This window comes from Callorhinus ursinus, unplaced genomic scaffold (genome assembly GCF_003265705.2).
Source record: "Callorhinus ursinus isolate GAN/ISIS: 27379988/994484 unplaced genomic scaffold, GSC_fseal_2.0 scaffold12, whole genome shotgun sequence".
NCBI classification, from domain to species: Eukaryota; Metazoa; Chordata; class Mammalia; order Carnivora; family Otariidae; genus Callorhinus; species Callorhinus ursinus.
This window is the reverse complement of record NW_027397074.1, coordinates 34,679,296-34,701,661: the sequence shown is the minus strand read 5'-3', so window position 1 is coordinate 34,701,661 and position 22,366 is coordinate 34,679,296. Positions and strand designations below refer to the sequence as shown.

The 22,366-nt window shown below is 35.6% G+C and overlaps 1 protein-coding gene across 5 annotated transcripts in view; it reads left to right on the top strand.

The window, feature by feature from the left end:
• Positions 1–22,366, top strand: part of SNX13 (sorting nexin 13) — a 131,435-nt gene that overhangs the window by 21,293 nt on the left and 87,776 nt on the right. For 3 of the 5 annotated variants that reach the window (XM_073898927.1, XM_073898928.1, XM_073898925.1), the window contains exons 2-3: positions 2,137–2,267; positions 21,721–21,833. In XM_073898927.1, coding sequence (XP_073755028.1) covers positions 2,244–2,267; positions 21,721–21,833 — 137 coding nt within the window. In that variant the 5' untranslated portion in view covers positions 2,137–2,243. Of the gene's footprint in view, positions 1–917; positions 1,067–2,136; positions 2,268–21,720; positions 21,834–22,366 lie in introns of all 5 variants that reach the window. The other 2 variants (XM_073898926.1, XM_073898924.1) reach the window with 2 other exon arrangements.

The window sequence follows — 22,366 nt, the reverse complement described above, 5'->3', positions numbered from 1 at the left end:
GGTTTTATTTTTTCCCAGTGTGCAAGAATTGGAGTAGGCTTAGAAATTGGCAAACTTCCCTTATTTATACGTTTGAATTTTAAGTGTAGAGAATCAAAGTTCAAGTGAATTTCACAAAGAAACCACTCAGCTTCGGTTAGCTAAGTTATAATGGACCTAGAAATTTATAATTGTTAAACTGATTCAAATTTGTTGCAAGAATAAATAGGTTAATTGCAGCTCATTTTATTAATTTGACATGTAACTTGATTTTCTTGCACTGTTAAACTTGGAAAATGTGATCATCAGACCTCCCTGTCGCAGAGTGCAGCAAATTCTTCTTTTAAAATTAAAGCTTTTCAAAGTATAATACTTGCAGTCTGAAAGAGCTACCCTAGTTATGCATATGTACTATGAAATTAGTTTTGAATGAAGAGTTGATTCAAAACATTAAAAAATTTTTTCAGTATATTTTTGGTCAAAATAAGGTAAGTAGTTATGTAGTAAATTTAATAACAGCTTGATGTAGAGATAAGAAAATTGTATGCTAAGTGGAAAACAAGACTTTTTACATAATTATAGTGTATCATGTTAACTAGTAATTAAAATCCATGTGCTTTTACTAAGCAAAATATATGTCATGATTAAAGCTTTTATGCTTTGTTTAATTAGATGATTTTGCATACAGTGACCTTATTTCATATGTGCTTAAATTATGAAACTAAAATAATTTTTTGAGGCTATGACACCAAGTAGATGAAGCCTATTATAGGTCATGGGGATTTAGGGTACGTCAAAAGGATGCTTGTAACAGCTGGGATATGACATGCATTTTTATATCTTTTGTATTCATTGTTTTCAAATGTACTTAGCAAGGTGAAAATTGAGGCACAATTATGCTAAATAGTGCTCCTTCTCCTTTTTTTTTTTTTTTAAAGATTTTATTTATTTATTCATGAGAGAGAGAGAGAGGCAGAGGGAGAAGCAGGCTCCCAAGGAGCAGGGAGCCCGATGCGGTACTCGATCCCAGGACTTTGGGATCATGACCTGAGCCGAAGGCAGACGCTTAACCATCTGAGCCACCCAGGTGCCCGTCCTTTTCTTTTTGGATTGCGTTCATTGGCTTTCCTGATAGTAAGGTGGATATGAATGGTATCCATTTTTCCAAAAGTCAGTTGATATTTATTTAAAAACTACACAGCAAGTCAGTTGTCTCAGTCATCTGTGGTTTTATCTCACAGTTTAGGTTTTTTTTTTGTAAACATTTATTTATTTGACAGAGAGAGACACAGCAAGAGAGGGAACACAAGCAGGGGGAGTGGGAGAGGGAGAAGCAGGCTTCCTGCTGAACAGGAAGCCCGATGCGGGGCTCGATCCCAGGACCCTGGGATCATGACCTGAGCAGAAGGCAGATGCTTAATGACTGAGCCACCCAAGCGCCCCTCTCAGTTGAGTTTTAACAATACAGATTCAGATGATTCATAGGAATGTTAAGATTTTTCTTTGGCTGTGACAGCTGACATCTTTTGGCTTGAAATTTCTAGGCCAAAATGATTTCTACTCTACTGTTTGGTGGGAAATTCTGGTAACTCAAGTCATTTGTTATGTTGGAGTATATCCAAAGCTGCTTCCTGAGGAAACCTTTGGCTTGCTTATTTGTCTTTGTTGTTTTCTCCACCTTATAAAAAGTAGGGTTGAGAACATTAGTCTCTTTAATTTTTATGGTTTATTTGATTTATAGGTGTATGTGGATTAACTCTAAATCAGAAAGCTAGACAACCAACACAAAGCGATCTCAGGCTGTATGGTCCCAAAGCCCAAAAGAATTGATACTCTTTAATTTAGAGTTAAATTTGGAGTTAATTTAGTCTAACCTCTCTTCTAGATTGTCTTTCATCTATTTTTTATTTGTTTATAATTGTGATTAGATTCTCTAATTTCTGCCCTTGGAATATAGTTTGACTGCTAGAAAACTATAATCTTGGAACACATTAGGTTTACTCTTTGCAGAATTGCCTTCATTGAATTGACTTTTAATGTTTATGTCCACTTCTATTTAAAGTCATTATGAGAAGCAATTTTGTTAAACTTTCTAATGACTTTCCTGCACAATTGTTGTTGAGAACATTAACCAGTACTTCATGCTTTGTTTTTCAGGTAAATTCCTTTATGATACAATTCTTTAAAAATTCAGAGCTGCAGAAATAGAGCACCAGTTAAATGAGAGGAACCTTGGATATCATCTGTTTCCAACCTGTTTACAGATGAAGAAATTGAGGCTCAGAGAGGTCAGCTATAAGTAGCTGGCCTAGAACCCGGGTCTAGAAATTGTGTCTTCTAACAACTGACCCAGTTTTTTTTTTTTTAATTTTTAAAAAATTGAGGTGAACTTGAAATTGACATAACAGAGTTAACCATTTTAAAGTGAACAATTCATTGGCATTTAGTACAATCACAGTCTTGTGCAACCACCACCTCTGTCTAGCTCCAAAACATTTTCATCGCCCCAAAAAGACTGTATTCATTATAGTTGCTCCCCATTTCTCCCTATTCCCTCACCTCCCAGAGGTTGGCATCTGTCACTCTGCATTCTGTCTCTATGGATTTATCTATTCTGGATATTTCATATAAATGGAATCATACAATATTTGACCTTGTGTGTCTGGCTTCTTTCATATAGCACAGTGTATCCATGTTGTAGCATGTACTAGTACCTCATTCCTTTTTTTTTTTTTTTTAAGATTTTATTTATTTATTTGACAGAGAGAGACACAGCGAGAGAGGGAGCACAAGCAGGGGGAGTGTGAGAGGAAGAAGCAGGCTTCCCCCTGAGCAGGGAGCCCGATGTGGGGCTCAATCCTGGGACCCTGGGATCATGATCTGAGCTGAAGGCAGATGCTTAAGGACTGAGCCACCCAGGCGCCCCTATGTCATTCCTTTTTTATGGCCGAATAATACTCTTTTGTATGTAGATACCATAATTTGTTTATCCATCCATTTGTTGATGGACATTTGGGCCACTTCCATCTTTTAGCTATTATGAATAGTGGTGCTGTGAACGTATATGTGCATGTATTTTGAGTTTTCAGTCCTTTGGGGTATATACCTAGAGGTGAAATTTCTGATCATATGGTAACTGTTTCATGTCAGGGCTTATCATTTTACATATCCCCCAGTTTTGTTTATTTGTTGTTTGCTTCCCCTCTATTCCACTATGGTAAGATCATGGTGGCTTGAAAAGAAAATGAGCCAAAGATGAGTTTTGTTTTGTTTTTTTAAAGATATGAGCTCTCACTTGATAGGGCGTAAGCAGATTTTCAACCATGTTTATCTTTTTTCCCCCAGTTTATTGGTTTATTGAATTTTATTTTGGTTTGTTCTTTTTAATCAAACTGAGTTGAAATTGTACTTATTCATTTCTTTTCCTTTACAATATTTATGTTCTTAGAACCTTTGAGAATGATTTTAGAAGTCTAAGTAAATGTCAGTTTATTTACTATCATTTATTTATCAAAATAACATGGAAATAATCAGAAAGAAGAAGTAACAACACAAATTGTCTTGGGTACTTTCAAGAAGTTATTTATAGGTTTTAATGGCCTGAAGTACAGGTCAAATTTCTGTGTCTTCCACTTGTGTTTTGGGGATTAATTGGCAAGCCTTGGCAGTTTGTTTTTTTATCTCAAAAATTTTGCGACCATCCCATCACTTTAATGTCTTTATTAAAACAGTGCTTTGTATTACACTTGGTAGATGGATTTTTTAGAAGATTTTAAGTAAATGCTTAAGATGGGTTAAATAGTCCTCAAATCTCTTAAGTTTTTGAGGTAAGGCTGATTTTGATTTAGTTGGACTAAATAATGACCCTCTGTCATTATTGAAGTCTGCCAATTTTTTTCAGTATTTCATTTTTTATTTCATTTTAATTGTCATAAAATGGCCCTCACTAAATTATCTCTTTTCCAAGAAAGAAAAAAAAAGCTAATGTCAACTCTGGAAGAAGACTTAAATTGAGTTTTCCTGTTAACAGAGAAAATTTCTTACTCCAAATAAGAGTATAAACCTATATTTATAGGCCTTGAGGAAAGAATCTGAAGGTCATTATTATTATTATTATTATTTTTGCTTTAGTTTTAGAAGCTAGAGATCTAACAGGTACACAGAATGCATTTATTTAGCTTTATGAAAAGTATTAGGTATGTTAGGCTTTTTTTTTTTTTTTAACATGCAAAGCATGGAATTACCTTAGATGACAAGAATTTTATTATAAAGATACATGATGGAATCACTAAAATAAGAGCTTTATTAGATAGCCATGCTTCACAATAGAACAGACATGGCTGCCCTGCCTGGTTAGCTACCTGGTTACCTTGTGACCCTCTTTAGAATTAGACGTTTGTTAATCCCTGTGCTAGTGCTTTGCTATTACAGTTGACTTTCTGTTACTGTGTTACTGCTTTTATCCCTCTTAGCACCAACTGACAGTCTTAAGAGAAGATCTTATTGGTCAGATGAGAGTCACCATTTTCTCTAGGCTGTCTGTGTTATTTGATAGGGCTTTACTGCCAGGCCATGTTACAGAACATTAAATCAGCTATAGAAATCCACCCTTATAGCTGTCTGTGGTCCTACATGGTGGGGGTCATTTATGTGATTCAGAACATGGTGCTCTATTCTTAAGGAATCCCTCAGAAGATCATTTAATGTATGGTAGGCAGGCATTTTTGAGCAAAGTCCAAGAAGGAAGGCAGTGTATCAGGTGAGTACCTTGCTTGTCTAGAAAGGAAGTTTCATAATTTGACATAGTTACTACATTTGCTTTGGGTGCTACTTTAAGGATTTCTGGGGTCTTAGGAGAAAGCCATTTTATACTCCCAAGTTTACATCTTTCATGTAGTTAGAAAAATTCACAAGAAACTTCCAAAGGGTTGCTTTAAGAGTATATATATCTTTGAATTTGTTGTATGTGTACACATGTACACACCCCTCACACGATCATTGCAAGTTAATTTTTAAGCCATTTAAGTATAGGAGGTCTATAATCCAATTCTGTCTTTTCAAAGTGAGTAAACAAAAGTTGAGAGCATTTTGATTGCCCAGATTTGCATGATGTCTTAGAGCAGAGCTATGATTAGAAGCCAGAATTCCTAACTACTTCTGTGTTAAAGTGTGTAGTGCCTATTTAGTGACTTAGAAAAAACAAAAATGGCTCTGTGTTCCTGGCATTTATCTAATCTTATTTAGGACTTTCCAGTTGGGAATCTTGATTGTAAGGAACAGAAATATACCTCCATTACCTCATATAAAAAGGAGAATTCAGGGAAGTAAAATGGAATGCAGCTGGTCCTATGGGAACTAAAAAGCTAAGGTCTCAACTCTCTGTTTCCCTCTCTTCCTCTCCCTCCCTCTCTCCTCTCCACCCCCCTTTCTTTCTCACTCCCTCCTGCTTTCTCTTTCTCTCTTACAGGTACCTAACTACAAAGTCTCTCATCTCAGCTTTTCAGAATGTATTTGCTTCATTTTCAGTTTTTCTCTCAGTTGGGTTCCTTGCTTACTTATTGGCCTATATGTCCCTTAAAATGGCCACCCCAGCCCCAAAATGTACGTATTCTTTTTCAGGTTCATTGCCCATCATTGGCTGGCTACAATTTGTACATTTTCAAGTTACTGAGAGAGAGCGCCTAGCTCAGATCATTGATAGAGCCAGGTTTCACAAGGTGTACATTGTCTGTTAGACAGTAAGTTGGCTTCCTTTGTGTTAGGTGTACACGTACCTGGTCTAGGCCAGGGTGATTTGGCTGGGGGGAGGGGAGTAGGGAGGGTAGTATGATTCTTGGGGCTTGTGAATAACAGGATGGGACAGGCAGATGAAACCTGCCTTTTACAGATTTAACAGTTACTGGTTTTGTATTTCAAACAAAAACTGGTTTGTTTTATAAACTCCTAAATAGATCTTACATTTGGATGACAAAGACTGAACAGATCTTAGCATGGGATATCATATCCTATACATTTGTGCATTGCTAAGTTCGTTAATTGTAAATGAATCTCTGAAGTCATTAACTCTCAAGTTATCACTTCTAGATACATGCTTCTAGGGGATATTTCTTTTTAGCTCTCCGCCCCCTTTTTTTTTGTCGGATTGTTTATTGTATAACAAAAGGGGTCTCCTCCTGAATTCATTCATGTATTCATGCATATCACAGACTCTTTGAATTGTATTACATTCCGGGAATCTTGCTAGCTGTGGGGAGATGAAGTTGAACCTGGTACATTCCCTGTCCTAAAAGAAACTTTAAATTTTGGAAACAGCTGTCCCTCTTGCAATTAATTAGAGGTTCAGCTCTCTTTGTACCTTTGAGTCCCATCTGTCTCACCTGAACTCTTTTTTCCTAGGTATTTCCCTAGAGTCCAGCATGCCTACAAATCTCTTCCCGTTCGTTCCTAAACCTACTGCAGTGGGGTTCTATGTTACTAATCTCTTGATCCTGCTCTCAGTAAAATCATCAGTTACCTTCTAGTTGTCAAGTTGTCAAGTCCCCTGGATATTTACTAGTTTTTATGTTACTGAACTATTCTCTAGCTTTTGGATACTGCTGATTACTTCTTTCTTGGGGAGATACTGTTCTCATAGCTTCTGGGACTCCACCCATTCCTGATTCTTTTTATACCTTTCTAAGCATGCCTTCTCAGTCGTCATTATGGGCTTTGTTTTTCTTTTTCTGCCCCTTAAAATATTTCTTATTTCATTCTTGACTTGCTGATCTTGACCTGCTTCATTCCAATTTGTAAGATTACTGTTTGTAACTTCAAATTCTATATCTCTAGCCAGAGTATTCTCTTGAAAATAACTTATATTACTATATCCAGTTGCTTGCTGGCTACCTTCACTTGAGATCTTGTATATTACCCTTGACATGCCCCTTAGTGAACTTGACTCCTTCATCCACAAAACAAAACAATAAACACACTGTTTGTTCCCCAACCCTGTTCTCACGTATGTTGTTTGGGGTGACTATCTGTTCAGTCAGTTATTACTCAAGCTTAAAAACCTATGATGATGACTTTTTCTCATGCTCCATGCAGTTAATCACAACATCTATTGGTTGAGTCATATAGATACTTCTCCAGTTTGTAGACTTTTGTGCATGCCTACTACCTTTGCCCTATTTCTGGCTTTTAGGTAATATGACATAATTGCCCTTCTTAGGTTTTTCTGCCTCCAGGTTTGCCTGTTGCAATTTGTGCAGGTAGTTGACAGAATGGTTTAAACTTGTATATCCCATATGCATCTCACAATCTACTTTTTAAAAACAACCTTCATTGGCTTCCCCATGGAAGTGTTTCTTGCTTCAGTGCCTACTCCTGTTGTCTTCTCTTTAGCAGTTTCCCTGTTCTTTATTTGGCTATGTCCTGTTACCCTCTGAGACTGGTCTTAGGTATCACCTTTTCTGGATACTTCCTCTGATTTGCTGTCCTTTCTTACCTTCGTGCTGGGTCAGATCACATGCTCCTTCTTAGTGCCTTGTAATAGCTGATGCATGCTATTTTATATTTATATATATATGTGATTCTTTTCCACAAGACTGTGAGCTTCTTGAGGCCAAGAATAATGCTTATCTTTTAAATCACAGAGCCTGGTTACGGTGGACATATGATAGACCTCAGTAAGTGTTTTTTTTTTTTTTTTAAGATTTTATTTGAGAGAGAGTGAGCAAGAGAGAGGGAGAGAGCACAAGTGGGAGTAAGGGGCAGAGGGAAGGGGAGAAGCAGACTCTCTCACTGAGCAGGGAGCCTGACACAGGACCCTGGGATCATGACCTAAGCCCAAGGCAGACGCTTAACCGACTGAGCCACCCAGGTGCCCTCTCAGTAAATGTTTGATCAATGAATGAAGGAAGCTTCCAGTCTAGAAAAGACAGATATACATAAATAACTCTGTAGAATTTTAAAGAGTGCTATGGAGGCAGAGAATGCAAGGACTGAACATTCTATCTGCTGAGAGAGATGTGCTTAGGAGGGAGGACTTATTTGATGGAATATGTAAGTTTGAGCTAGTTCTTGAAGGGAACTTGATAGAGATTCTTGCTAAACAGGAAAGGTAATCCATATTAGAGGATAGACACAGGAGAACAAGTTGTGCTCATGGAATAACTAGGTATTTCAGAATCTTTTCTAAAGGTCATTTTGGCAGGAGGATAGAATAGAGGGGAGGCAGGAATTGTAGTCTTGCAGGCTATAATAAAGGTCTTGTCTAAGGCTTTAGTGGTGAAGAGGGGAGCACCCCAAGAGATATTTAGGATATAAAATATAATTAGTTGGATGTGACAATTCCAAGAGGGGACAGTCCAAGATAACTTTGAGATTTATCTTTTCAGTAATTGGATAGGCACTGATGCTCCTTTGAAGGAAGGGAATATAGGAGATATTTAGGGTATGTAATGAGTTTATTTTTGGACATGATGAATTTGAGGTACCCATGAGAAATTTAGGCAGAAGTGTTACATATGCAGTTCGGTGTAAGTTTTAGACACTCAAGAGGCATATTTGGGCTGGAGGCACAGTTTTGAAAGTCAGAGTACATATGAGGCAGTGAAAAGTGGTAGATTAGAAAACAAGATTATTCAGGGATTACATATGTAGAAGACTCTACAAAAGTGAAAACAGTATCCTGGGAATTGCAGGCTTTTTTTTTTTTTTTCCCCTTAAAGATGATCAAGGGCATACTTGCAAAGCAGTATTAATTTTACTTGATCTCTTTTATTTCCTTTTATTCTTAACCACTTTAACAGATTTCAGAGATTTCCTCATTGCAGTCCCTATTTATGATTTCCTTGTTTTCTTCCTTCCCTTTTTCATCCATTGGATTCTTCTTGAGGCTATCAGTTTATTCTTCTTTAAGTGTTTGTTGTCAGACTAAACTAGGGAAAAGGAAAGGCCTAACTCAGGTATGTGAATTTAGATTCCTTCATGAAGTAGGCATATGTATTTATACCTTTGCTTCAACTAAGTAATAGGCTATCTGCCATTTTTAAAACATAATACTCTTGGTTTATCTTTTGTTTTCCCACTTTTGATAATGACATAGTTGTAGACCAGTATTTTGCATCTTTAAAACAGCTGTGAAGTTATGATGATAAATTATATCTTGGACTTAGAATCAGATGGACTTTTCTGCAGTTGTTGGTACTATGGCAATACTGAACTCCTGTTCTCGGCTCATTTTCATGGGGCTTGTTGCCACTCACTTTTATCTCGTTGCGTTGCAGGGATATGATTCTACTGATTCCAGATTTTTCATTTTTTTAAAAAGATTTTACTTATTTATTTATTTGACACACACACAGAGAGAGGGAGCACAAGCAGGGGGAGCAGCAGAGGGAGAGGGAGAAACAGGCTCCCTGGATCCCAGGACCCCAGGATCATGACCTGAGACAAAGGCAGATGCTTAACCAACTGAGCCACCCAGTCGCCCCCAAATTTTTCATTTTTTAAGAAAAGCCAGAAATCCTGATTTGTATGTGATGTTTTAAATGTTTATTCAGAATTAAAAAAAAATACTATGTTGGCCAAATAAAACACACCAGGTTTTGATCCCTTTCTCAAAACTTAAATTCTTTGTAAAGAAGATCAACCAGCATCACCTACTGAGATATTTGAGATATGTTTTGTTCTCTTGAGTACGAGGGTAAGAAAGGAAACTTGACTGGAAGCCACGGAAGACTATAGTGGCAAAAGAGAGAGGCTTAATCCCTTGGTTTGGGAGGTTGAGTAATAATTGGGTCTTGAAGTCAAATGGGCTGAGATTTATCCAGTCTGCATCAAGTATCCTGACAGTGAATTCTTGTTACTTTCAGCTCCTTATTTGCTAAGGTCTTGATTCTGAGCACCATGATCAGTTAGGGAAGATATTTTTCTTATTATTTTATCCTGCATATTTAAGTACAGAATTAAAACACCCTCCCTCTCCTCTCTCTCACTGTTTCTTTGTTTCTGTCCCTTTCTCTCTCACCATCCCCTACTGTACTCTGTTTTTTTGCCCCAAGAATGCAACCCACATAAATAATGTTTCTGTCAGTTTGAAGTTCAGCACACCTGATTTACTAAACTAAGAATGTAATTTGTTAGGGCTTACTTTATTATCTTGATTTATTTATTTTTGTTGAGTCAAAGTAAAGAATTTTTTTATAGGAAGTCTCCTACTCATTCCATGGGAAAATCAGGGAGATTTGTTGGAACTGACCTTTGGCTTTTCTGTTTGTTCTTCGTGGGAGGGAGGAGTAAAGATTCTTACAAGTGGAAGTTTCGTAGTTTTGATTGTGCATGTTTTAGCAACAGCTTTCCCTTGTAAATAAATTGCATTTGTTTAAAAATTAGATCTTACAATTAAAAATTATATTTAAAAAAAGTGCCACAAGATGTTAGAATTTGATGATTAATTCTTGATTTCATTGGCTTTTTTTTTTTAAGATTTTATTTATTTATTTGACAGAGAGAGAGCACAAATAGGCAGAGAGGCAGGCAGAGGGAGAGGGAGAAGCAGGCTCTCTGCTGAGCAGGGAGCCTGGTGCGGGGCTCCATCCTAGGACCCCGGGATCATAATCTGAGCCGAAGGCAGCCACTTAACCAACTGAGCCACGCAGGTGCCCCTTCATTGGCTTTTGATAGGTTTGTGATATCAGATTAGATTATGAGAGGTATTTATATACTAGGTCCCCTGAATAAAGGAAGTGTGATTTTCTTTGGGTGGAGAGGGGAGTCTAAGTGGAATTAGTTGAAATATGTGCTAATGTATTATATCAACTAAAATTTTGATCATCTAATAATTTTCCATAACTACGTGATACCTACGTTATATATGTTTGTAGTTTCTCTTAGGGTTTTCTGTATCAGAGTTGTTGATCCCTAGTTTCCCCTACTAAGGTGAGAGATTATGAAATCCATGAAATGAATCTAAACAGTTAATTTTAATATCATAAAATTTTTTTTTTTACATTTTATTAAAAGGTGAATGAATTTTGAGCTGTTTTGACTTTTAGCATTTCTTTTGGGCATTGATAAGGTTGACTGTTAGTTTATTATAATTCGTGACTGGTGCCAATTTGTTATTTTCTTCCTTTGTAAAATCTTTTTGTACTTGTGATTATTTATATGTAGTTTTTTTAAAGACTTTTTGGGGAGGGCACGTGAGTGGCTCAGATGGTTAAGCGTCTGCCTTCAGCTCAGGTCATGATCCCGGGGTCCTGAGATCGAGTCCCGCATCGGGCTCCCTGCTCCTTGGGAGACTGCTTCTCCCTCTGCTTGCTTCTCTCTCTGTCTCTCTCTCTCTCTCTCTCTCCCCCTCTGTCTCTCATGAATAAATAAAATCTTTAAAAAAAATAAAGACTTTTTGGGGAACAGTTTTCAATTTACAACAATATTTAGAGGAAGGCACAAAGATTTCCCATTTACCTTCTACTCCCATATATGCATAGTCTCCCTTCTATATCACTCACAGGAATGGTAGATTTTTGTTGTCAAGGCTGAATGTATATTGACGCATGATAATCCCCCAAAGTCCACAGTTTACCTTGTGGTGTTGTATATTTGGTGGGTTTGAGCAGAAGTATAATAACCTATATCCATCATAATACCACGCTGGGTATTTTCAGTCTTTTAAAAATTCTCTGTACTCTAACCTATTCATCTCCCCATCTTGTCCCTTCCCACTCCCCACCAACCACTGATCTTTCTATTGTCTCTATAGTTTGGCTTGTTCTAGAATGTTTTATAGTTGGTATCATACGTCCCTCTCTCGCCCTCCTTCTCTTACTCCGTAGTGGTGGTGTAGCTAAAAAGGCATCACTCTACTCAAGGTCATGTAGTTTTTCTTCTTTGTTATCTTACGGAGTATTACTATAGTTTTGTCTTTTACTTTCAGGTCTGTGATTTATTTTGAGTTAATTTTTATGATAATTGTAAGATCTGTTGTCTTAGATTCACTTTTTTTTTTTTGCATGTGGATGTTTGTTTTTTTCAAGCACCATTTGCTGAAAGGAATGTCTTTGATTACATGTAGTTTTTTTGGAAATTCTTAAATAGTGCATTTATCCCTCACAGCTTACTTTGTTGCCATTTATAAATGGAATCTTTAAATATATTTAGACATAAAAATGCAAATAGCCTTGAGCATTGGGCTTAAGTTCAGTAAGCAAATGATATTCTCTGTCCTACTTTTCAGTCAAAGAGTACTTTCTCTGTGGCATACTCTTCAGTAGTCTTAGCATTTGTGAATCTTTGTTCACTTGGAGTTTTTACTTTTGGAAATTACCAGAACTTTAGTACATAAAGTTTATAATGAGTTTTGGGTAGTACCATTTTGATGGAAAAAAGTGGGTAACTGTAAAGAAAAGAGATTGATTTTCTTAACTGCAAAATTGCCTATGGAAGACAATTTCAAAGGAGTTTGAATACTTTATAAGCTCTGGAGGCTTATAAGATTTACAAAATGTAAATCTTTTTATTGTGACACATCACATTTTTATGTTATCATTACATGTGTATTTTACTTATTTAGTTTGTGAGCATATTGAGGGTAGAAACTGATTTATCTTTGTATATTTAAGACCCAGTATATAGCTACTTGATTGTTACAGAATCATGTGAAACCCCCAAAATAATTATTTTGAAGAACAGTAATTCTTATATAAAATGTGTGCATAACCACACACAAAGTAGGATATTGAAACTCATTACTTACTTAGCCTGTCTCTTGCTTGCCTTTTTTTTTAAAGATTTTATTTATTTATTTGTCAGAGAGTGAGAGTGAGAGTGCATGAGCACAAGCAGGGGGAGTGGCAGGCAGAGGGAGAAGCAGACTCCCTGCTGAGCAAGGACCCTGACTCTGGGGCTCCATCCCAGGACCCTGGGATCATGACCTGAGCCGAAGGCAGACGCTTAACCGACTGAGCTACCCAGGTGTCCCAATTATTGTATATGTTTAAACAGTTTTTTAAATAAAGCATTTCAAACATTAAAAGTAGAAAGATTAATATAATGAATTTCCTGTCCTTATGCGCAGCTTAGACATTGATCAACTCATGGCCAGTTGTATTTCATCTACATCCTTTTTTACTTTCCCCCCACTCTCTACTTACAGAATTATTTTTGAAGTATATTCTAGATATAGGATTCAATCCGTAAATAATTCATTGTTGTCTGTAAAACATAAAGATTCTCTTTGTTAAAACATAACCATAATATCATTTTACCAGCAGAAAATAAGCAGTAACTTTATATCATTAAATATCCAGAAAATATTAAGAATTACCAATTTGTCTTCTTTTCCTTTCCCTGCTCATCCTTCTTTCTCTTCCCCTCTCCCACTGTATGTCTGTGAAAATCAAGTAGAATAAGCTCTACATATTGCAGTTGAAACCCATAGTTTCTCTCAAACCCTCTGCCTTCCTCCCTTGCCCCTCTTCTCTTACTCTCTTTTTCCCTGGCCCTTCATTTGTTGAAGAACTGGGTGTTTTTTGCCCTTTATTGTTTCTCACGGTCTGTATTTTGCTTAGTTCATCTTCGAGGTGTATTGTAATAGTTTCTCAGTCTTCTTCATTTTCTAAAATCAGATTCAGGTTTGATCCCCCACCCCCAGCCAAGACTCTTTCATAGATGGCGGTGTATATTTGTCTTTCAAGAGGCGTATGATGTCTGGTTTGTTCTCCCTCCCACCCTCCCTCCTTCCTCTGCTAGATCTTTGATATATTAAGGATTGCAATATGGTGCTATTCTAGTTCTATCATTTCTTCTTTATTATATGGAATATTTCCTTAAAGAGAAGCTAAGTTTTCATAAACTCTCCTATTGCCCTGATAAATGCTTAATTCTCTACCACTCTTCAAACACAGTTGCACCCTTTAAAAGTGATCGAAAAAAAAAGTCTTGATGATTTCATGAATTCAAGTATTTGAAGTGCTCCAGTCCGCTGCAGTTATTATTTTTAGTGATTCCATCTTTATCCAGTTGAAGCCATTTTAGGTTGTCTCCTGAGTCCTTTTGACATATCCTCAGTAGTCTTCAGTAGCTTTCTGGTATGTCAAGGTGCTGCAGGCCCAGTTTTAAACTCATTTCCTGCCCCCAGACTTGGAATCAGCCACTGCTCCAAGAGCCCTGGTTTACGTTAGTGGAGCTTTCACTATTTTTTACTGAAGCAATATTAGATTTTTGTTGTGGTTGTTCTTAGAGTACATACCATTAATGAGCTACAGTTAAATTACTATATTTTAAAATTTTTTTGAAAATTTAAATTTTTCTCTGTGTGGTTATTCCACATTATTAGTATATAGTTAGATTTGTTTTAGTTTGCTTTTGATTTTTAGTGATTGCTTTTTTTTTTAAAAAAAAGATTTATTTATTTGTCAGAGAGAGAGAGAGAGAGAGAGCACAAGCGGGGGAGTGGGAGAGGGAGAAGCAGGCTCCTCACTGAGCTAGGAGCCCGATGCGGGACTCGATCCCACAACCCTGGGATCATGACCTGAGTTGAAAGCAGACGCTTAACCGACTGAGCACGCAGGCGTCCCTAGTAATTGCTTTTTAAATTCTTTTGTATGTAAAATATTTATACCATCACAAAATCAGATCTACACTACAAGGTGTTTTCAGATGTCTAGTTCTTATCCCTTCTTCTACCCCATTTTCTTCATTCCTCATAGATCAGTTAAAAAAGTTTCTCTACATCCTTACATTAAAAAAAATAAGCAAATGTGTGTATATTTATAATTCTGTCCCTTTCTTAGCTGAATGATACCTATACATACTTTACTAGTATGTATTTGAATTTTAAAAATAACCAGGGTAAATATGCTGATAAAAAAATACAATTTGCGAAATACACAGGATTGGTATTTTCTGTTCTGATATCTTGTTGGATTCTAGTAGCATGTAATTAGAAATTTAACTGTCTTATTCTTTGGTAGCTTTAAAACTTTTGCTTTAATCAGTTATTTTTAAGGGAGTACTTTTCCTTTTTGTATGTCAAATATATGTATGTATATATGTATATACACAAACACATTTATACACACGTCATATGTACGTACAGATATATATGTCAGTCTCATTCATAAACAAATTAAAGATAGACTTTCATTTGTCAAATGGGAGCATTAGGAAAAGAATCTGTTTTCTTTCTTTTTGATGGAGATTGGAGGCTTATTTATTATTTAGATATCTTTAATTTATTGAGTTATTTATTACATTATATAGGCTCCAAAACAATATGTATACCTAGAAATATGTTGTCTCTGAAAAGCTCTTTTGGTTAATTTAAATCAGGCTTGGGTATCTACTAGACCTTTTAACAAATTCAGGAAAGCTTGATAAAGCAGTTTTTCAATTTGAGGCTTTGAGTATTTATTGGAAGCCTATTAAGACTATTCTTTGCTATACTGTCCCATCCACATTTTAGATAATTTTATGATTTTTCCTGTGTAAGAGAAAGTGCTGAATAAATACCATCTTTTGTTTTTTTATCAATACTGTAGTTATTTAAAGACCCCAATTCAGTGATTCCCAATGTATGGGCTGTGGGAATGAGAAGGAGGTCTGCAGCCTAGCTTAGTTGGTATCCTGAATAAATAAATGCATATTATGAATGTTCCTGCTATTGTTTTCAAACTGTGTAAGGTATTTTGTAATTGAGAGTATCTAGTTTAAAAAACACTAATTTATTGCAGCTTATATTTGTCATTAGATGCTAGGAGTCCTAATTGTGTGTAACTGTATGTAGTCTATGACCTTTTATAACTACTACTGCTCTAATAAAAATTGAAGGATTTGTTCAGGTTGTCAACTATATACATGTACATAATTCATTCTTCAAAATGTATAACAGTTGAACAATACACTCCTGTTGTAAGGGAGAGGATTCTATTATCAAAGAACTCAAAATACATACCCCCAGTTGGAAGAGGTAGGAGAAACTCTCCTGGTATCTAGTAGCTGTTATTTTTGCCAGCTGGGCAGTTAGCCATCTTGGAGACCAGGGTCATTGATTGAGGTGTCTACCCTTGCCACAGGCCCTCCAACTTTCCTGGCTCAACAGTGGAATTGAAAACACCCTATCACAGTAGTCTTTAATCATCCTCCCAAGAATATGCTAGGCATCTTAAATAGGAGTGAGTAGAAGAGGATCTTTATTCCCTTGTATGAAAAGAGGGGTTTGGGACCAGTTGCCCCAGCAAATGTACTGATGATCCCTGTGTGGATGCTCTTCTGTGGTTTCCTCCCCATAAAGGAAGTAATGATGTGGGTTACTGTCAGCATGTATTGAGACAGCCACAAGAACACTTTTTTGTTCATCAGTTTCATGGAAGAACAAGGTCCAGATTTTTGGGTGACTTTTTTTTTTTGTGGGTGGGAATTTGGTATGGGTTGTACTGGAAGGAATGTATAGCTCTGCCTGAAGCCATGAGGTGGGTGGTGGAGGAACACTTCAATTTAGGTCCTTTTCGTTGTCACTTTTCCTAGACCTTTTCCTTGTCTTGCCATTTCCCCTTCCCCCTGTCCTCTCCTTCCTCCCCCCCTTCTTTCCATTCCCTCCATTTCATTTCTCTAGTTAGTAAATTAAATATTTCCATTTTTAGTGAGCAGCTTCTTTGTACCAGGCTTTGGTTAAATTATTATATAATGTTGAATGAGACAGATTCCGTGTCAGGAGTATATGCCATTGAAATTACTTGGAGAAGAACTTCCAACTTACTGTAAGTGGAATAAGGTGGGAGGAAAACAGTTTATAGTTGTAATAAGGCCAGTCTTCTTTTGGGTACTTATTTTTGTTGTTAAACTCATATGATTTCTATGACCCAAGTTGGCACTGAAGTAGTATCAATTTTAAGATTCTCAACACTGTCTGGCTGCCCTGTGCCACATAATGTGTTCACATACACCAGGTCATTATAACTCTGAGTGTGGTTGACCCATTCTGTTGACACATCAGAGTTCAATGTTCATTTTGTGGGAGCTCTGACAATGTGTTTTTTTTATGTGATCTAAAATAGCTGTTTCCACTTAGCTCCATTCTCCACCTGCAGCCAGGAGACTCTAGGTCTGGCTTTGCATCGAAATAGCTGTGTCATACAAGCACAGTTACTTAACCAGTCTGCTATAGCTAGACTTGACTTGAGAGCCTGCTTAATGGGAATTCTGGATCAACGAGTGATTTTGCAGAAGTTACACAGAATGTTAGTGGCAAACTGGAACCTATAATTTCCTAACTTTTTATTTTTAGTACCATATTATGCTACCTTCCCTATCATAAAAGTATGTGGTGAGGATCAAGTAAGATAAATGTCAGTAGGACTTGATAGGCATAAAATATTACAAGGTAAAATTATTTCTACTTGCTTTCTTTTGTCAGGAGGTATATATGATCCTTTGTATTGTCATTTCTTGGTTCTTAAGCATCTTGGCAGCAGGGGTCATTTTTTATTTTTGCATGTCCCTATGCTCAAGGCCAAACTGATACATACAGGTGTCAGGACATGCTAATAAATTGACACCCTTTGAAACTGAAATTCTTTCCATTATTTATGTAGGATATACATGGTTAAGTTGATTGTCTAATAATAAAAATTATATACTTCATATTCAGACCAGGGATTTATTACATTCATTACAAGTCATTTTCTGACTGATTTCTTGGGAGGCATATTAAAAAACTGAATAATATTTGGATAAAAGAAAGCACTCAATGATTTTAGCATTTTTTTCTTAATGTAATTTAACTTCAGGCAGTTGTCAGTGACAAATTTTAAGGTTTAATAAGGAGTTGGGATTTGCCTAGGATCAAATCTCACTCTTATACTTATTAGCTTGCATGACCTTAGGGAGTTTTTTTTAAGCTTCTCTGTGCCTTAGTTTCTTTGTTACTAAACTAAGAACACTAATGAACACTAGACATTGGACTCATTTATTTACTCCCCACAACAGACAAATGACATAGTTGAGGAAATTAAGGCGTGTAGTGGTTATCTAACTGATAAATAGTAAAGGTAAGATTTGCACTCAGTCTAACTCCAGAGTCCATATTGTTTGGGCACTATGCTATCCTAACTTAAGATTACTTAGTAAGTTGTTCTGAGAAATAAATGAGGTAAACTATGTAGAATGTTTTGTACAGTTTTGGTTCTCAAAGCTTTTTAGGTTTTGGAGTTTGTGAATAAGGTTTTGTGGACCTAGAGATTAATTTAAGGGGAATTATAAATACATAGTTGTCTTAAGTTCTGAACAGTTCTGATAGCTTGTTGGAAATGAAAGAACCACAGACATAATGGATTAGCATCTGCATTTTAAGAGTCTGCATTTAAGATTCTTTTAAAGTTTAAAAAGTACCGGAGTAGATGATGTTCGAAGGTTTCTTCCAGTGCCCAGTTGGTGGGTCAGTGGTTCTAGGGAATCAAATAGCAAGGATATTTTTAGCATTGATTATTGTATTTAGAGAAGAAAATGATAATATATCAAGTATTATTTTAATGTAAATCACTGTAATAGAGGTTTATTTCTATTTTTTGGCTTCCACGTTAGGTCAACTTTTGAGGTAATTAATAACTGTTAGAATTTGTAGAAAGTTTCTCATGTGGTCCAGAATGATCCTAAATTTTATCATCTTGTATCATCTTAGGAAATAACTAGAACTCAATTTTTATATGGTATAAGATCAATTGTTTTCCTTAATCTCACCAAATAACATAATAATATCAGCCAATTATATATATATATGTGTATATATGTGGGAACACTAAGAATAATATAAAACTTTCTAGTTTTGCACAGTTCACTATTCTGGTGTTTCAGTGAACAGTTTAAAATTTGAAGTTAACTATTGTAAGAGATTAACTACAAAGCAAATGAACACCTGACTTGCTTGATTGAAAATGTGTAATTTTATTAGTCTATGGAATATAAAAATTTCTCTCAAAATTAAAGAAAGGGTCTTCTTTTTTAGATTTTTTTTTAAAAAATATAACAGTAATGTCTGTTTTGTTCATGCTAAATCTTTAGTACCTGGCACATTGTAGTAGGTATTGACAAGTATTTATTGAATGAATAAAGATTTGTGTTTTGATCATTTTGCTGCCATTTTCAAATGAGAGGAGATAAGATTGTGAAAACTTGGGTTTTAGACATTCAAGCAGCTCCCCATGTTAACTAACTGCTACATTTAATAATCTTCCCCATATTAACTAATTGTGATTCTTCTTTGAAAATTTTTTTAATTGTGAGAGGTATGATTCAAACAGAAGAAGAAATATTACATTTCTTATGTTCTCCTCCTTTATCTACAGCGGTAGCTGCTTGGTTCATTTTTAAAACCTCTTAATATATCTAAACAGTAAGTTGTTTGGCTTTGAAAAACTGGCTAGCAAGCATAAATCTAACTTTGTAAAGAAAGAATAATATTGCAAATATTAGGTCAGACCTCATTCAAGAAAGTAGTTTGAATGAAATATCTGGGTCATAGTCTGGTTTCAGCTTTCCTGAGAGTTTATGAGAACTCTTTGCAGGGAAGTCAGTGGATAAGGTTTTGAGTGAATCTTGAGAAATAGCATCTGTTTTACGTAGTTGGGTATCTGGCAGTACTGTGATGTGGATCCAGGTACTGGGGTGTTCAGCAGAAGTATTGTCAGAGGGATTCGACTGCTCTGTATTTTATTTGAAATCCCCCTGGCTTACTTTCAGCTCTTAGGAGTCAGAGACCACTTGTGTAGGTGAACTAGTATCCCCAGCTAATTCAGGGAGGAAATCATGAGGGCAAAGCAGAAACTTCATCATTAGGGCTTTCTGTCCTCTGGTTAAAAAGTAGCCATCAGGGGTGCCTGGGTGGCTCAGATGTTTAAGCATCTGCCTTCGGCTCAGGATCAAGCCCCACATCAGGCTCCTGGCTCGCTGGGAAGCCTGCTTCTCCCTCTCCCTCTGCCTCTCCCCAACTCATGCTCTCTCTCTCTCTCTCTCTCTCTGTATCTCTGTGACTCAAATGAATAAATAGAATCTTTAAAAAAAAAAAAAAGTGGCCAGGATGGGGTCGCCTGGGTGGCTCAGTCCGTTGAGCGGCTGCATTCAGCTCAAGTCATGATCCCAGCGTCCTGGGATGGAGCCTCACATTGGGCTTCCTGCTTGGCGGGGAGCCTGCTTCTTCCTCTCCCTTGGCTGCTCCCCCTGATTGTGCTCTTTCTCTCTCTGTCAAATAAATAAATAAAATCTTAAAAAAAAAAAAAGGCCAGGATGAGGAAAAAGGATAGTAAAATTACAAATGAATAAGAATTGCACCAGTCTTATATAAAAGAAGAAATTTAAAAAAACTTCCCCAGAGTAACATAAAAGAGAACAATGGAAAAATATTACTTGGGGTAGGAAGACTCATTATTATAAATTCTCCTTAAATAAATTCTAAGATTTCTGTTCATATGTCATCTGGTTGAGAGCTTCTTATATAGTCATATATATATATATATAACTTACATAGCAACCACATATAGCTACTTTCTTTTTCTCCGTAGCACTTATCCCCATCTGATATAACTATAAATTTATTTATTATTTTTTTCCCCTTCTGGAATGTAAACTTAACAGAAGTCTGTAAATTTATCAGAGTGTGCTTGTCTTTCTCTCCTTACTAGCATTTAGCCTTGTGAGGGTATGTTTGATTCCTTGTGGTTTCCCCAGCACCTTGTGCTTATAGCACATGGAAAGCAGTCAATGACTGGCAAATGAGTGAATAAATAAAACAGTCCTTTCTCTCGTAATCCATAGAACTTATTGTCTATTCCATAGTTTTCTGGTCATTAATTTTGTTCACTTTAGCATCTTATAATGCTTTTTATTATTTTCTTTTGGTTCAGTGTCTAATTGTTTCATTCGTGTAAGACATTCTTCTCTGTGCTCCTTGATGGCAGGAATGGGACAAATGCTTCCTTTGTGGACCTCACAGTACAAGGCAAATGGATGTAGGAACTTGTTGAATTGAATACGTTTATTTATTCATAATTACTTAAATTGCTAAAATCCAGTTTGCCTTCAATAAAAGGAGTATTTTAAATATATAATACAGTATAATTCTAAACAAAATAGGGGTTTTTATTTATTTTTAAGGACAGAATTTTTGGAGATGTTTTTTGAGCTCATGGTATATTTTGGTAATTGAAATTTGGAAGTTGTACAATTATAATTATACAAATTTCTGGACACAATTTGAGTAAAAAACAGTTTTCGGTGAGATGTGGATTTCTTACTTGGAAATTTTAATTTTTAAAAAATGTCTTGTTATGCTGTAGTTTTGTTGGAACTTGGTTTTAAAATGAAATATTCTAAACAAGTACAACTTTGTATTCTACCTAACTTTTTATATATAAATGTTTTCATAAATACTTTTTTTTTTTTACCGTTTCTCATGCCAGCATATCATTCAACAATTTGTGTAATGATTGCTTGCTGTGCATTTACATTGTCATTACATTTTTAAAAAATCATTGCTGATGTACTTAAATACCTTTCTGCATAAAAATTTTGTATATTGTTTCTTGGAGATAAATCTCTAAGAATGTAGTTAACATTTTCAAAAGTAAATACGTAACAATTACTGAAACAATAACTGTATATGTTTAAAAGGAGAAATGTAAAACTATGTAAAAGTTTTGTTGGTTCTTTTCTAATTCATATGGACATTTATTTATTAAACATTTTTTTTTCTTTTCTTTATTTCAGACCAGTCTATCCATATGGGGATGGGGAAGCCTTGGCATTGTCCTTTCTCTAATAACCTTTGGACCCTTTGTAATATTTTATTTGGCCTTTTATATCCTCTGCTTTGTGGGTGGGTAAGTATTCTCAATGATAATCTTATAATTCAAATGTCATACACTTGTTAGATATTGAAACAAATGACCATGAAACCTCAATAAGAAGAAAAAAAATGACCATGAGAAATGGTAGAATGATTTGTGAGTGCTATTTTTGCAAATTATTTTTTTACCAAAGTTAAATAAAATTAAGATATGCAATGTAATAAAAGTGGTGGCGATTATTTGTACCAGAAATATGGATAAGTCATCTTCAAAAAATTTTTTGATGATATAAAACTTTTTTGTATAATTTGAAAAGTTTTAAAGATTTTTTTATTCCTTTTGGTGTTATTATGTTTTAAGGTTGAAAATTTTTTATTACAGTATTAATGAGATTAAGTTAAATTGAGATGGTTCATCAAGTTATACATAGTATAGTAGAAGATACTGTTTCATTGATTAGACTTCATACAATAATATTATTTCCCTTAGGGAATGCTGTCATTTTGTTAAAATTCAAACACCTGATTTTGCTATTTTCTCTTCATTGTTTATTTGATTATGCTTTA